This window comes from Melanotaenia boesemani, chromosome 8 (genome assembly GCF_017639745.1).
Source record: "Melanotaenia boesemani isolate fMelBoe1 chromosome 8, fMelBoe1.pri, whole genome shotgun sequence".
Lineage (NCBI taxonomy): Eukaryota > Metazoa > Chordata > Actinopteri > Atheriniformes > Melanotaeniidae > Melanotaenia > Melanotaenia boesemani.
In genome coordinates this window covers 7,461,615-7,476,870 of record NC_055689.1, presented here as the reverse complement: position 1 = coordinate 7,476,870, position 15,256 = coordinate 7,461,615, and the positions used below count along the sequence as shown (strand labels likewise).

Genomic DNA, 15,256 nt, shown 5'->3' with positions numbered 1-15,256 from the left:
ATCACCCTGGAACTACTTTATACAGACGTGTTGTTGCCATCAGATTCACAGTGAGCTCATATTTTCCATGAAATGATAAAATGTCTCAGTTTCAGCATCTGACATGTTTATTTTCTATTGGAAATAAACGAGGTAATAAAATTTACAAATGATTTTCTGTTTTTATTTACAGATTTTTACAAACATTTGCAGAGCTCTAACAATGTTGATTAGGACACCTACAGGGTAACTTCAGACGGCTGCATAAGTAGGAGACCTTCCTGCAGCTTCTATTGTGCTCAAGAGGCCCATTGAAATAAAATATTCAGAGCATGATTCATCAGTGAAAATAATGAACCATGTGTGAATATTTTATAGGATTCATTTAGACTTTCCTCCCTCCCTCCAGCGTCAGCAGCTAGGATTCTTCTAAACACTGGCGGAGATCACGTCTATCAGTAAAAACCTCAGACTGAGCTGTCCACCAGAGGTGGGGTTAAACAGATTCACATCTGTACAATCTCTGCACTTTTACAGGAATATATGTAGATTATTAACAATCCCCTGTTTACTTACAGAAGTTAAGTTGACTCATTGCTCCAGATGCAGAACAGAGTTCATTAGCAGAACTGCGAGATATAAAGCGCAGCTCTGGAACTTCATATGACCAGAAGTTTTACACGTCTGCAGAGTCGCCTTCTTAGCTCAAACTGATCACAGGGACACTGCGGCGAACTATAAGGTACGATTTCATCGCTGCGCCTGTTGTGTTCCTGTCAAACATTTTGATGCCACTTTTCTGGTCAGATTTTTTAGTTTTAGATCTGTTTGAGGTTTTATTTCAATCCAAATTCTCACCTGAATATTATAGAACTTTTAAAAGATTTTTAAGGTTCATGTTACATCCATGTATGTCCACGCTAATAAATAGTGTCTCCCTAGCAGTAACTGTGAGCGTGAATGGTTGTTTGTCTTTCTATATTGACCCTGCGATGGACTGGCGACCTGCCCAGGGTGTACCCTGCTAATTGCTGGGATAGGCTCCAGCTTCTCCGCGACCCTTAATTGGACTAAGCTGAATGAATGTTATATACCTTTAACAGCTTTATAATGTTCACTACATCCATGTCTGTCCACAGTAGTAACTCATACTGGATATAAAATGTCTGCAGTGTAAAATCTTATGTTTGACATCAGTCTTAAGTTATGAACCATGACTAATGTGCTATGTGAGATGCTCTGTGGGGGAAATCTAATCAGATAATCCTAAAGTTGGACTAAACTTTTGTTGATTAACATCAGATGATGTGACATTTACGAGAAATGGGCAGAAAGATAAAAAGACGCCTGAAATCAGTTCATACATGAACTGTTTTAGGCATGAATTTTATCTTTTACAATTGTGAATGCTTCTATTTCTTTGATGAAATCGAGCAGACTGCTTTGACAACACGGGTAACTTTCGCTTGTTTCAGGAAAATAAACGGCTAAAGGTGTCTAAAGTTACAAAAACTGGCTAATTATCTGATGTTTTATATTATATTGTTCAATTTCTTGAAGGACTGCATGTTTCTGATATCTGCATCCTCTCATGAAACATTTTAGTCCTTGCAGTAGAACTGGGGTAAAATTAAACAAACATGGCTGAATGCACGAGATGCTGAAGACTGATTACATGGGGTTGTTTTGGATTCCATCACTGATCAAGTAAGAACAAACAGGCATCGGCCATCTTTCTATCAGATTAGGAAAGCAGCGCTGAAAGAAAGAATGCTATTCTCTTCCATATTACCCCACAGCAGGCCAAAGTCACATAATAGTTTATTCCTTTTTCTGGAAAGTGGGTGTGAATACAAATAGGTCAGTAGCCCAACCCCCTCCCCTGTAACAGAGCAGGCAGCAACAGCAGCAGAGACGGCGTGACGTGGTGGGAGAGCGTAACGCGACCGAGCTGGGAGCTGCCTTTCAGAACGAACATCCAACTGACAGGGTTACCTCACGTTTGTCTTCCTCCTCCCCCGCTCTCTGCCTCCCCCCTCCAGCCCTCTCACAGACAGAGCTTCAACACAGCAGAGCGTGAGAGGCTGCTGAATGAGGAAAATGAAAACAAAGAAGGATGGAAGCAGATCGCAGGGAGAGCAGTTGACATGAAAGCGTGGGAATTAAATCAGGGGGAGTGAGAGGAAACGAGCAGCATAGAGATAAGAAGACAAGCTGAACGGAGAGACGGGAAACTGCTGCAGCATGCAGACATGAAGCCCATCTGACTGCCGCTGCTTGGATTTCAATTAAATGACGGATGAGGACAAGGAAAGGACCTTCAGTTAAACTGTCAGGTACAGACTCTCGTCTCCTTTTGGCCGAACGAGACAGCGACACAGCGTCATCTGAATCAAACCTCTTGGGACAATGCGCCAAGTCGAACGGACTGACTGCAACACATGTTAATCCCACATGCATGCATCTGGGGGAAAAAAATGGCGTGACCGACAGGAATCCTACAATTCCTTATGAGTTCCAACTAAAAATGCAAAACACTCCTTCAGAGCAGCAGCAAGAGGAAAAAAAAGGGATGGTTGGTTGCACACTGCAGAGGAAATGAAGATATGAGGCTTCAAGTCATATGAGTCAAGGCTATATGTGTGTTAAAAAGAGGGAACTGGTCCAAACTGGTGACTGGTGTGTGCAGACTGCATGTTATTACACAAATGATGGATACTAAAGAGGGACGACTTATCAGATAAAATGGGTGAGTTAATGATTAAAATACTTGAGAGATACAAACAGATGCATTAACACTGAACCTCAACGGATGTGAAGGGTGTGTCTTTCCTAAAAGGAAACACATGTTTCTGTTTCAGTTAGAGTGAAAAGAGAGGAGTGTCTTTTTGAGCCCTCACAGATTTTTGGGTGGAGGCCACTGTGTTATTCAAGTTAGGAAAAAAAAAAAAATCTGGTCTGGATTAAACTAAACCCACTATGTAGTTGACACCTGAGGAGTTTACTATATAGTTTTCAGTGTCACCAAGTTGGCTTTCTTGGCCATAACCTAGCTGAATCACCATGGTAAATGTGGTTAACTTCTCAGTTTCTGATTAACTCATCTGGAAAAAACTACATTCCTTCACCAGTTCGTGTTCTAATGTTTCCTAAACAAAAAAATACTGTTGGGTAAAATTATTAGACCTTGACTCCTAACATGATCACAAAACGTGACGCACATAGTGCATGAAAGAAATTTATGACTTATCTTTAAAATAACACTATATAACTTTCTGACATAAAAAATATGTGTTTGACTCATTTTGATGGTTCACTGATATTTATTATGTGTGCTCCTGGAACCGTCGTTGCCCAGTAGCGTCTCGAGGCTGAGAAACCGCACTTCACAACTGCTTTTTCCAGCCTGGAGCAGCACACACTAGCAACTGGATATCAACACACTGGCCATTTTGAACATGCACCATTGTCGATTCAGCAAAGAATCGGCAATGGTGCCAAACCCTGGAACAGTGAATTTTACTGGAGAGAGCTCAGAGGATACAAGGCAGATACTGAGATAGATGTTGTTAGGGGGCACCACCCTGAGAAAACCTACCAAAGTTTCTTTAGTGCATCTTTAACACCTGAATCAAGAAAACTTAATATGAAGTCTTTATTTACCCCTTTAACAACTTGTGTAACACATTTAGCTGTTAATAGGGTGTTTACCTGTCTAACTACACTATATTACCAAAAGTATTCACTCACCTATCCAAATAATTGAAATCTGGGGTTCCAATCACATCTATAGCCTTAGGTGTAGAAAGAAAACAAACAAAAAAGCATATCAAGCACCGAGGCATACAGACTGTTTCTACAAACACTTGTGAAGGAATGGGTCGTTCTCAGGAGCTCAGTGAATTCCAGGGTGGCACTGTGATACGATGCCACCGGTGATATTTACTCACTCATAAATATTCCGCTGTCAACTGTCAGTGGTATCCTAACAAAGTGGAAGCGACTGGGAACAACAGCAAGCGGTAAACTGAGCGGGATTTGACGGGGCTGGGTTTGTAGTTGTTTTCAGGAACTGGCCTTGGCCCAGTAGGTCCAGTGAAAGGAACTCTGAATGCTTCAGCATACCAAGAAACAATTTTATCTTCCCAACTTTGTGGGAAAAATTTGGGAATGGCCCTTTCCCGTTCTAACACGAGTGTTCATCAGTGCACAAAGTAAGGTCCGTGAAGACATGGATGAGTGAGTTTGGTGTGGATGAACTTAATTGGCCTGCACAGAGTCCTGACCCCAACCCGATAGAACATCTGGTTCTATGAGCCAATACTTTTGGAAATATAGTGTATGTTGATTCAATGACACCTTCTCAGGATTTAATTACTTAATTGATCAATAAAAGATTTTAAAGTCAACTAAAAATATCAGCTGTTTTGAGCAGAACAGTGATGATTGAACAATTTGCTACATATTTTTCCAGCTAAAAGAATAGTTAAAAAAAAAAAATCCAAACCAGTTAGATCTTTTTTTTTTGTTCTTTTTAATTTACCTACAAACTATGACAACATAGGAGATGGTAACAAAGAAACATGAATAATATTGTGTGTGCAGGTGAGTACACAGCTCTACTCGTACAAAGATTAGTTGATAAAAAAAAAAAATATATAAACTTAAAAAAAAAAAAAAGCAAATTTGTTATTTCATTTAATAATACCAACTATTTGTTGTATTATACACCACTGGAAAGCCTGAGCAGTCACATTTACAATGAGTTCTAACTTGTAAGGGTCATGCTTTTGTTAAAAGGGCACAGCTAAACATGTAGGCAGTGCCCCCGAAATTATTCCAAAATCCTCTTCAATATATGTACATCTGTACATATTTTAAAAGTAATAATAATAATAACAACAACCGTTACACTACATCTTATAATCTTATAGTAAAATAATGACTATAAATCATCATCACCAACAGTAATGACAACACCCTGTTAAACCTGACATGCCACCACAGAAGCTTTATTTATAATAAATCAACATGCAGGATGTCTATAGTGTTACCATGGTGACCATGTTTTCAGATGGTAATATGAGTTTTTGTCTTGTCCCAAATAACAAGTAGGCCATAAAAGTCTGTTTATAACTGCTAATATCCGATCTGACACAGATTAGAAATATTTCTTGAGCCTTAAATGTGATAATACTGGAGCGATAAAATTCACTGATGTTTACTTTGTCTCGGTTGCAGCAGCTGTTTGAAAAATATGTCTGGGAAAAATAAACCAAACTACAACCTGTCTTTTTCTTTTTTTTTTTTTTTTAAACACAGATAAGTATCAGGGTGATTGTTGGATTTGGGACAGAGTCAAATAATGCTTATTTTATCAGAGGTAAAGAAACAGAATTAATAATATACTGCTCATCTCTGAAATGAGGTTTGGGCTTTGTTTACATGGCTAAGTGACACAAACCTGGTTATGATGAACACAACAGGAACATAAAAGGACTTGGTGTGTAATTAAAAAGTTAGATTAAGAAAATATGCATGAACACAACTTTACTAATCTAACATGGCGCACGTCTCGTCACTATGGGGAGCCGAGCATTCAGCCGCTCTGCTCCCCATCTCTGGAACTCTCTTCCCCCTGACATCCGTACCATAGACTCTCTTCCTCTCTTCAAATCACAACTCAAAACACATTTGTTCAGACAGTCCTATGCCATCTAGTCATTCTCCATCTTTGTTGTCCTCCATTCCGTTTAGTTTTGTACTTATTGTTTTTAACTGTTTTAATGTTTGTTTTGTACATAGTGGTTTTTAAACTATTTTAATGTTCCTTTGTACAGTGTCCTTGGGTGTTTTGAAAGGCGCTTTTAAATAAAATGTATTATTATTATTATTAAAACAAGTCAAGTCAACAAATGCACATTTTTAATGGTCAGAGATTTACAGTGTGCTACTTTAATGTATTCCTTTCCTGGGAGCTGTTTAACTGCAACGCTGAATAAAAAGATCTGCTAATAAAATGTTTATTAATATGTTTATCATCATGACAGATTGTCCTTCATTTAATATTTTCAAATACAGAGGTGCATTTTATTCATTTAATCATGTACAGAGTTTAAATGTTACTGTATTGATAGTAAATGTGTTTTAATACTGAAACCCATTAAAAATGTGTTGCTTAACGTGCAGTGGACAGATTAAGCTATGGGGACCAGAAATGGACAATTATATGTCAATGCATACAAAGAGCAGAAGAGTGACAATACAATATAATATCTAAACTCTTCTCTTCATGAGATGATTGTCAAGCTTACTGAGAAATATCCCTTCTGTTTTGTCACCTAGGTAACCGCAGGGCTTACAGGAAGAAATTTCAATGTGTGAAAGTAAGAAGACAGAAGTAAAATGCCCTTGAGTGACTTGACTCGTAGTTTCCAGCGGCTCCTCTGACGACCGGCTTCAGGGGTGTGAAAACAGAGAATCTACAGCATCATGCAGTGGAGACGGCGTCATTGCTGCACGCATACAGCTAAAGGTTTTTATCTCCTCTTGCTGTTGGGAGTTCTGGTTTTTCTGGTCCACCAGGTGTGGCTCCCTGTTCTCACTGACTTGATTTGTCGGAAAAGCTACCCTGTGGTGTACAAAGGTGGGGGGATTCATACATCTAAGGCCAACTACAGCAGCCATCAACCTGCATGGTTTGTGATCGTTCCTCAGCAAACTCTTAAGATCGACACGAACATCAGCTCTAATGAGAAGCCGGGTACTTCTTCCAGTCAAGGTGACCCACGTCTCAAGACCACAGAAGCAGCTAACAGCAGCCAAAGTAAAGTGGAAGACCCCAATGACACAGTAACCCCGGGACCTTTCACGTACACCATCAACGAGCCAGACAAGTGCGCAAAAAATCGATCTGCTCCGTTTCTTGTGTTGCTAATCGCCACCGAGGCTCGTCAGGTGGAAGTAAGGAACGCCATACGGCAGACTTGGGGGAACGAGAGCGTTGCCCCAGCTCTGGGACTTATCCGGCTCTTTCTGCTGGGGAAGACAGATGGAGAGCTGGGAGCCCCCCAACAAAAGATGCTACAAGCTGAGAGCAAAAGGTATCACGACATCATTCAGCAGGACTTTCTGGATTCCTATAAAAACTTGACGATAAAGACGTTGATGGGAATGAACTGGGTGGCGATGCACTGCCCGCTGGCGCGCTACGTCATGAAAACAGACAGCGACATGTTCGTCAACACACATTATCTCATTTATAAGCTGCTCAGACCAGAACTGAAGCCCAGGAAGAAGTACTTCACAGGCTACAACATGAGAGGCTTCGCACCCAACCGAAATAAAAACAGCAAGTGGTACATGCCCCCAGCGCTGTACCCAGGAGATAAGTATCCCACCTTTTGCTCTGGGACTGGTTACGTCTTTTCTGGAGACATAGCTGTCAAAATCTATCGGATTTCTCGAAGTATCCCTCTCCTACAGCTGGAGGATGTGTACGTGGGCATATGCCTGGCTCAGCTGCGAATCGAGCCGTCGCCTCCGCCCAACGGCTTCCTTTTCAACCACTGGCGAGTGCCTTACTCCAGCTGCAAGTACAACCACCTGATAACGTCGCACGGCTTTCATCCCAACGAAATACTGAAATACTGGCATCACCTTCAGAACAACAGAAACAACGCTTGTATCAACATGGCGAAAGACAAAGCAAGCAGAGCACACGCAAAAAGAGTGAACGGGCAGAAACCAGTTAACTGACAGTTAGCCATTGTCTCGGCACACTTTCTTCCTCATTCTTTCATTACCGGGTAACTCATCATGTGGCAATTCAAACCTGAAAACTGAAAGACAATTTCATATAAATGAGATTAAATCTTTTCTATGAGAAGGAAACAAGTGGAAAGCATATTTACACAGTTGTATTTTATAAAATATTAATCTGTGTTTTACTGTTATACAAAAGCTCATTTTTCTCTACGTGTTTCATAGGCTGATACAGACTAGGTGCAGTGTGAATAAACATTTCATGGGCAGCAAAGAGCTAAGTCTGAAAAAACAATAGCACAAGACTGACTGGATTTAGAAGACAAGACTTCTTGCTGTAAATGTAGAAGTCATTTTATTGTCTGTAGTTTGTGCCAAACCTTTTGATTAAAATAAAGCGCTAAATAAATAAATAAAAATTAAAAAAAAGGAAGTAGGGCCACAGATGTGTGTTTCCTTTTAATAATTAATGAAACAGCAGGATGGAACATAGGAAAATAGTACGTGTTATGTGTAAGTTGCAGAACTGATGCAAAGCTCTTTTCATAGCCACAACATATTATTTAAACACACTGGGCAAGCTGTCCAGTGTGACTGGTCGTCCTGATGCTCTATATTCGTTAATTAGCTGGTAAATTTCTCCAATTTTTTCTCTGCTATGGAGCTCCAGATTTCTGATGAGAACAGAGGAAAACAATTTTGCCTTTCTCGTGTGGTTTAGACAGTCAAGATGCTGCAGAGTAGCATCATGTTTTTAGGGCAACACAACATCTGCAGGGAAGACAGCTGTTAACTAAACCAGGAACGAATGAAGCTTTGAAACAGCTCATAATTATTTCCGGACTGGTACGCCTGCAGCGCTTCAACATGTCCTGTTGCATTCAGCGAGGAGGAAGACGTGCAATCACCAAGTTCATGACACACAATTCTAGATTTCTGCAGAAATGCAGTTCAGTGATACTGCATCCACTGACACACACTTTATCCTGACCGCCCAACAGAAATGTTTTAAACAAGAAGAGACAATTAAACAAATTTGTCTCTTTAGAAACATTAAACTTACAGAATTAGATGCGAGTTTAGGCCGTTTTTATTTCCCTTACTAATTATTAATAATTATTAAAAAATTAATAAATAATTTTTTTTTCTAATTTTTTTAATTTTTAAAAACGATTGAGTTACTTTATATTAATTTTCTGTTCTACTATAAACTTTACATTAAAATATTTTCTTTTATAAATGTGATGATTTATTATTTATTTATTTATTATTAAGTGTGGACTTAATCTTTTTCAAAATCAAAGATTACTGATAGTATGTGACGTGTTTGAGTTTATGTTGCAGGTGCAGTGTGGTTAGTGGCACAAGCCCACCTGGGCCACACCTGGGCTTTTAGCTGAATTCTCTTACATTTACACATGCTGTTCAGTATTTTCACTGACCTTTGACACACATAGAAGAATAACATGTAGATGCTTATTCTCACTGATGCATCCACAACCACAACAGATGGAACTTTAAATAGAACACTGTCAATAACTATTCTTCACTATAATCATTACACAGTATAAAACTAGATGCTGGTGGTGGTTTCTTTTCCTGTACCGTCCTTTGCATTCATGGTGCCAAATTTAAAATTCAAAGAGGGCAGAACTTTATGATATTGTCTACTTGTTAACATGACACATGAATTGAAGCTGAAAACTCAAATTTATATCACAGCAATAAAAAAAAAAAGGTTAAATTTCAGCTGAATCTGCATCTCCCATGAGCCTTTGCGGTCGGAATATGTTGAGTTTTGAAAATGGCCCCGCCCCCTCTGACAGAAACGTAACATGTTGAGTTTTCTTTGCTAATCATTATTATTACACTGCACAATGTAGAAAACTATTAGAAACAACTTATTTGTTTTATTAATGAGACACTGTTATACAAAACATAAAATGATAATTAGTCACTACTAAATAGTTTATATTCAAACAAAATGTGGACTAAGAGTGTGGAGTCACTGTGTTAAGTAAAACAAGCGCACCCTGAAGAAGGCGAGGACGAGTTGCTCGAATTAGCTCGTATTCTATTGGCTGGAGGAGGTTTGACAGACAGCTCTTTCTGCAACCCAAGAGAGAGGAAAAAATATCCAAGAGCAGAAGTTTTGAGTGCGCAGAGAAAATGTCTGAGTGTGAGGGAAAGAGACCAAGTCTGAGCGCAGAGTTTTGAAAGGAAGAACGATATATTTGAAAGCAAGAGGGACTTTCTGAGTGTGAGAGCAGAGTTTTGAGAGCGAGCAGGATGATATTTGAGTGTGAAAACCAGAAATCTTGCTCTCAAAGCAAACAATTGTGCTCTTGATTAAAGATAGAAAAATACCCCCATAATTGCCTTGGTTATTGTTGACTGCCAGAGAAGTTGTGTAGGAAAACACATTTATTTAGCCCAAATAATTTGGGTGTTTGGACACACAGTATATGGGCCTTTAAGCCTGTTACAATACCTCTTCACACCATCTAAACCCCCTCGGAATTTGATTGATTATGTTAATGGGTTTCGGCATCGCTTATACGTGGCTGGGGAGAGGTCTCAACAAAATCTAGCTTCCTCTCAGAAGTGAATGAAACATCTTTATGACCGTAAGGGTGAGGAGTGTCAGTTTAGTCCTGGTGATCAGGTCCTTCTTTTGCTCCCTGTTGTTGCCTCTTTTTTTCAGGTAAAGTATCATGGTCTTTATACAGTTCTCTGTCAGGTTTCGAAACAGAATTATTTGTAGCTACCCCAGAGCGCAGGAAGAAGGCCCAGCTTTGCCACTTGAATCTGCTTAAGCCCCATTATGCCAGGGCCGCCCACTTTTTTGAAGGGGGCCGAGCAACTAAACCTATATTAGTGGTGGATACTGTGTGAAATCTATGGGTTTTATTGTACCTGAGGAGGAGGATGGAGTAATGTAAATTTTATAATTTACTATTATTATTATTAATACATAATTTAGTCATTTACCCTGGAAGTTAGCATAAAGCGCTGTGCTTTTTTTTTTTATTAAAAGATGATTATTAGTATAAATCTGATCCCTTCTCATTGACCCACTGAAAAAGTTGAGGTTCTCTGCAAACACATCAGCTGCATTTTAGTTTGCAGCGACTGAGGCATGGCTGCTGTGTTCTTACCGTCACTGACTTCAGGGTCATGCCGTGGTAGGTGCCCATGGTATCGATTTTGAAACCCTCCGTTTCTACAAAAGACAAACTGCATTAAGTGGCCGCAAATGACAGTGCATTTCTAAATGTGTAAGTGTAAATAAATATATTTCCTGTCAGTGTACCAGGAAGTCTGCAGAGCTGACACTGCCATGCAACTGCATACAGTGCATCCAGAACATATTCACAGCGTTTCACTTTTTTCACACTTTATTATGTTACAGCTTCATTCCAAATTATATTAAATTAAGCTCTTACCTCAAAATTCTACACACAATACCTCATTATGACAAGGTGAAAAAAGTTTTTTTTGAGATTTTTTGAATTTATTAAAAATGGAAAACGAAGAAATTTACATAAGTTTTCACAACCTTTGCCATGGAGCTCAAAATTGAGCTCAGGTGCATCCTGTTCCCACTGATAAGCCTTGAGATGTTTCTACAGCTTAATTGGAGTCCACCTGTGGTAAATTCAGTTGATTGGACATGATTTGGAAAGGCACAAACCTGTCTATATAAGGTCCCACAGTTGACCATGCATGTCAGAGCACAAACACCAAGCATGAAGTCGAAGGAATTGTCTGTAGACCTCCGAGACAGGATTGTCTTGAGGCACAAATCTGGGGAAGGATACAGAAAAATTTCTGCTGCTTTGAAGGTCCCAATGAGCACAGTGGCCTCCATCATTCGTAAATGGAAGACGTTTGGAACCACCAGGACTCTTCCTAGAGCTGGCTGGCCGTCTACACTGAGCAGTCGGGGGAGAAGGGCCTTAGTCAGGGAGGTCACCAAGAACCTGATGGTCACTCTGGCAGAGCTCCAGCGTTCCTCTGTGGAGAGAGGAGAACCTTCCAGAAGGACCACCATCTCTGCAGCAATCCACCAATCAGGACTGTATGGTAGAGTGGCAAGACGAAAGCCACTCCTTAGTAAAAGGCACATGGCAGCCCGTCTTGAGTTTGCCAAAAGGCACCTGAATGACTCTCAGACCATGAGAAACAAAACTCTCTGGTCTGATGAGACAAAGCTTGAACTCTTTGGTGTGAATGCCAGGCGTCATGTTTGGAGGAAACCAGGCACCGCTCATCACCAGGCCAATACCATCCCTACAGTGAAGCATGGTGGTGGCAGCATCATGCTATGGGGATGTTTCTCAGCAGCAGGAACTGGCAGACTAGTCAGGATAGAAGGAAAGATGACTGCAGAAATATACAGAGACATCCTGGATGAAAACCTGTTCCAGAGCACTTGAGATCTCAGACTGAGGCAACGGTTTATTTTTCAGCAGGACAATGACCCAAAGCACACAGCCAAGATCTCAAAGGAGTGGCTTCAGAACCACTCTGTGAATGTCCTGGAGTGGCCCAGCCAGAGCCCAGACTTGAATCCGATTGAACATCTCTGGAGAGATCTGAAAATGGCTGTGCATAGACGTCTCCCATCCAACCTGAAGAAGCTTGAGAAGTACTGCAAAGAAGAATGGGCGAAACTGCCTAAAGATAGGTGTGCTAAGCTTGTAGCATCATATCCAAAAAGACTTGAGGCTGTAATTGCTGCCAAAGGTGGATCAAAAAAGTATTAAGCAAAGGTTGTGAATACTTATGTAAATGTGATTTCTTTGTTTTCCATTTTTTATAAATTCAAAAACTTAAAAAAAAACTTTTTTCACCTTGTCATAATGGGGTATTGTGTGTAGAATTTTGAGGTAAGAGCTTAATTTAATATAATTTGGAATGAAGCTGTAACATAATAAAGTGTGGAAAAAGTGAAACGCTGTGAATACTTTCTGGATGCACTGTATGTTGTTGTAGTCATTTCTATGTTTTTAAAACTAAAACAGCCACATGTAGCTGATGAGTCTAAGTGTAAAGTATTCCTGGAGAAAACACTAAACTGACCTGAACTTAGGGTTGAATAATGTAAAGGTGTTCTTTATCAGTGATGGCATCTTAGGGGCACATCTATCTCAAAGCCAACTTTCCCCTTTCACTTGTAGAGGCAACCTGACAGATAAAATTTTCCTCTTGTGCCTCTTCATGGTAGCAGAAACACTCTGCAAACACATTACGTGTTGCAGCATTTTGCTGCCATTTGACATCAGTTTCATTCATTTGAGGAACAATCTGAGATTAAGCTACTCTTTCTTTACTGCTTGTGTTGAAACAGTTGTTCTGTTGTTCACAGTTAATTTCAAAAGCTGTTTATTCATTTAAAGATGTCGGAGTTGATAATTCAATTAAAAAAACTTTTCCCCCCCAAGGGGGAATTTAAAAACAGCCATAGCAGCAGTACACAAGAAGAGCAGCTGCTTTTTGGTTGACTGAAACTGCGATGTGATGACGTGCTTATGTGCTACCCTGAATAAAGCCTTAGCAACGGGAATGAAAGAACCAGAAAACAAGCTTACCTTCTTTCCCTTTGAATCGCTCCTGATCGTATCTGTTATAGGCAGCTGGGACTGGCTGTTTGTTCCTTAAGGACGGGTCCTGAAACAACATAAAGCATAAGTTTAACAGGTCTGCAACTTCATCACAGTTCATTATTCCTGTGAAATAACCTGAAATTCAGTTACAGCGGCGACTTTTACAGCTAGAAAGTGTGATTTGATTTTTACCACTTGGGTGGTGTTTTGTGCTGGTCTCTGCTCTGGTGCGCGACCTTCTTCTCTGGCTTTCACTGACTGAAGGATGGCAAAGATGTTCTTGGAGAAGTTCTGTGTAAAAACAAAAGACAATTTCAACTCGTCAGTAAATGAAGGGTTAACAAAACAACACAAGGTTTAATCAGCTATTTGACTACATATTTCTAAAAGAGTGTAATAGTTGGTAGAGAAGTAAAAAAGGATTCAGCAAAACTAAGACAAACAGCTCTGGGATGAAGGTGTCTGATCCATCAGTTTAAGTTTGTTTCAGTTAAAGTTTGACATGTAAACAAAGCTTTTGTCTCCATCTGGTGGTTAAAAGTTTGAGTATTCACCAGGTTGGAAAAATAAGAACGCTGCTTCTAAACTCTTTAAGGTGAACACCAAAGTCGTCTCAGTCCAAAACGGTTCAATTCAGTCCTCACCAGAAAGTTCAGCTGGTCACTACGGTATCATTACAGTGTGTCTCACACACATTCCTGTGTGTGGCAGCAAAACAAATAAAGATTCAGATCACAGAGATCCACACATGTATTCATTTAGTTAAATTTAATAGAAACTGAACATGCCGAGCTTTGGGCTGTAAAAGGAGGGACGGTTATCTTATGAGAGAGCTGTTTACTTTTCAATTAAATTTAAGATGCACTGAGATGCAGACGTGGAGGACTGACTAATGTCTAACAACCGATTATGTATTTGCAGTGGCTGATGTAGAAAATTTTACTCTTGTAGTGCGAGAAAATCCTCGCACTAAAACTGAAGTTATAAAACCCAAAGTAAAAGAAAACTTGCTCCACAATAAAGATTCATGTGCACGTTCTCAGACATTTCTCAGAAAATGTATTCCCAGTATCCAAAATAGTTTGTCTTTTACTATGCCTGAGTAAATTGCAATAAAGCTGAGAAAATATAAATTTCTATCCACACCTGCCCCCCCATCTGACAGAGGATTAAATTATGTTAACAATGAGTTAATGCACACAGATGCTATCAACCACCTTCAGCAACAAAATCATTTCTAAAGATCATCCATGTTTGCACTAAAATATACTTTAAGTCTGTGAGCATTAAGATCTAAACTCTGTAAACAGCTAAAAAAAAGGCAGAATATGTTGATGTACGTTAAAACAGGCGCACCGTTCTTCTGCTTCTCTTTTCTATTGTGTTGGGAAATATGTTGGCAAACGTGACCTTTCAGTTAATCGGCCACGTCTCTACTATTTCTTTAATTAATTGTATATATTTGAAGCAAATTAATTATGGATTGTTTCACTTGGAATGAAACAAGCGAGACAGAAAAATAAAGAAGTTATTCACAGAAATGTCTTTTGTATATGCATTGGTGTGTGAGCAACATGGAGAGTCCCGCCCCTAATCTATACACAACTTTAACAACACTAACACGAGTCTATAATCTGGCATAAGATAAGGTCTGTGGAAGACAGATTGCTTCAACCTTTCCTGTGTCATGGTTTTCACTCTGCTGGGTGTTAGATCACAGTATTATTACCACGAAAACAGAGTCTATAATATTATCTGGTGCCATTTATGACCATGCTGCAGCCCCCTCACCCTGACACACACCCAGGATAACTGATGTGTTGACCTCATCAATTTCATTTTGTGAATGCATTGTTACACCCAAAAAACAATAACTATTCAACCAAACAGTTAAAAATGAAAAG

The 15,256-nt window shown here is 39.6% G+C and overlaps 2 protein-coding genes across 3 annotated transcripts in view; one reads left to right on the top strand and one right to left on the bottom strand.

The window, feature by feature from the left end:
* The window catches only part of cdc73 (cell division cycle 73, Paf1/RNA polymerase II complex component, homolog (S. cerevisiae)), a 38,027-nt gene that overhangs the window by 14,132 nt on the left and 8,639 nt on the right, over positions 1-15,256 (bottom strand). Inside the window, exons 8-10 of the mRNA XM_041991497.1 lie at positions 13,545-13,643; positions 13,338-13,416; positions 10,902-10,966 (exon numbers count right to left, since the gene is read on the bottom strand). Coding sequence (XP_041847431.1) covers positions 10,902-10,966; positions 13,338-13,416; positions 13,545-13,643 — 243 coding nt within the window. The remainder of the gene's footprint in view (positions 1-10,901; positions 10,967-13,337; positions 13,417-13,544; positions 13,644-15,256) is intronic.
* On the top strand, positions 403-8,842 carry LOC121643903 (beta-1,3-galactosyltransferase 2). 2 transcript variants are annotated; one of them, XM_041991503.1, is made up of 3 exons: positions 403-469; positions 558-721; positions 6,325-8,842. In XM_041991503.1, exon 3 carries the CDS (start codon positions 6,472-6,474, stop codon positions 7,735-7,737), a length of 1,266 nt encoding a protein of 421 aa, XP_041847437.1. In that variant the 5' UTR covers positions 403-469; positions 558-721; positions 6,325-6,471; the 3' UTR covers positions 7,738-8,842. The 2 variants fall into 2 exon arrangements, with proteins under 2 accessions (XP_041847437.1, XP_041847438.1); XM_041991504.1 differs by lacking the exons at positions 403-469; positions 558-721 and adding an exon at positions 1,900-2,728.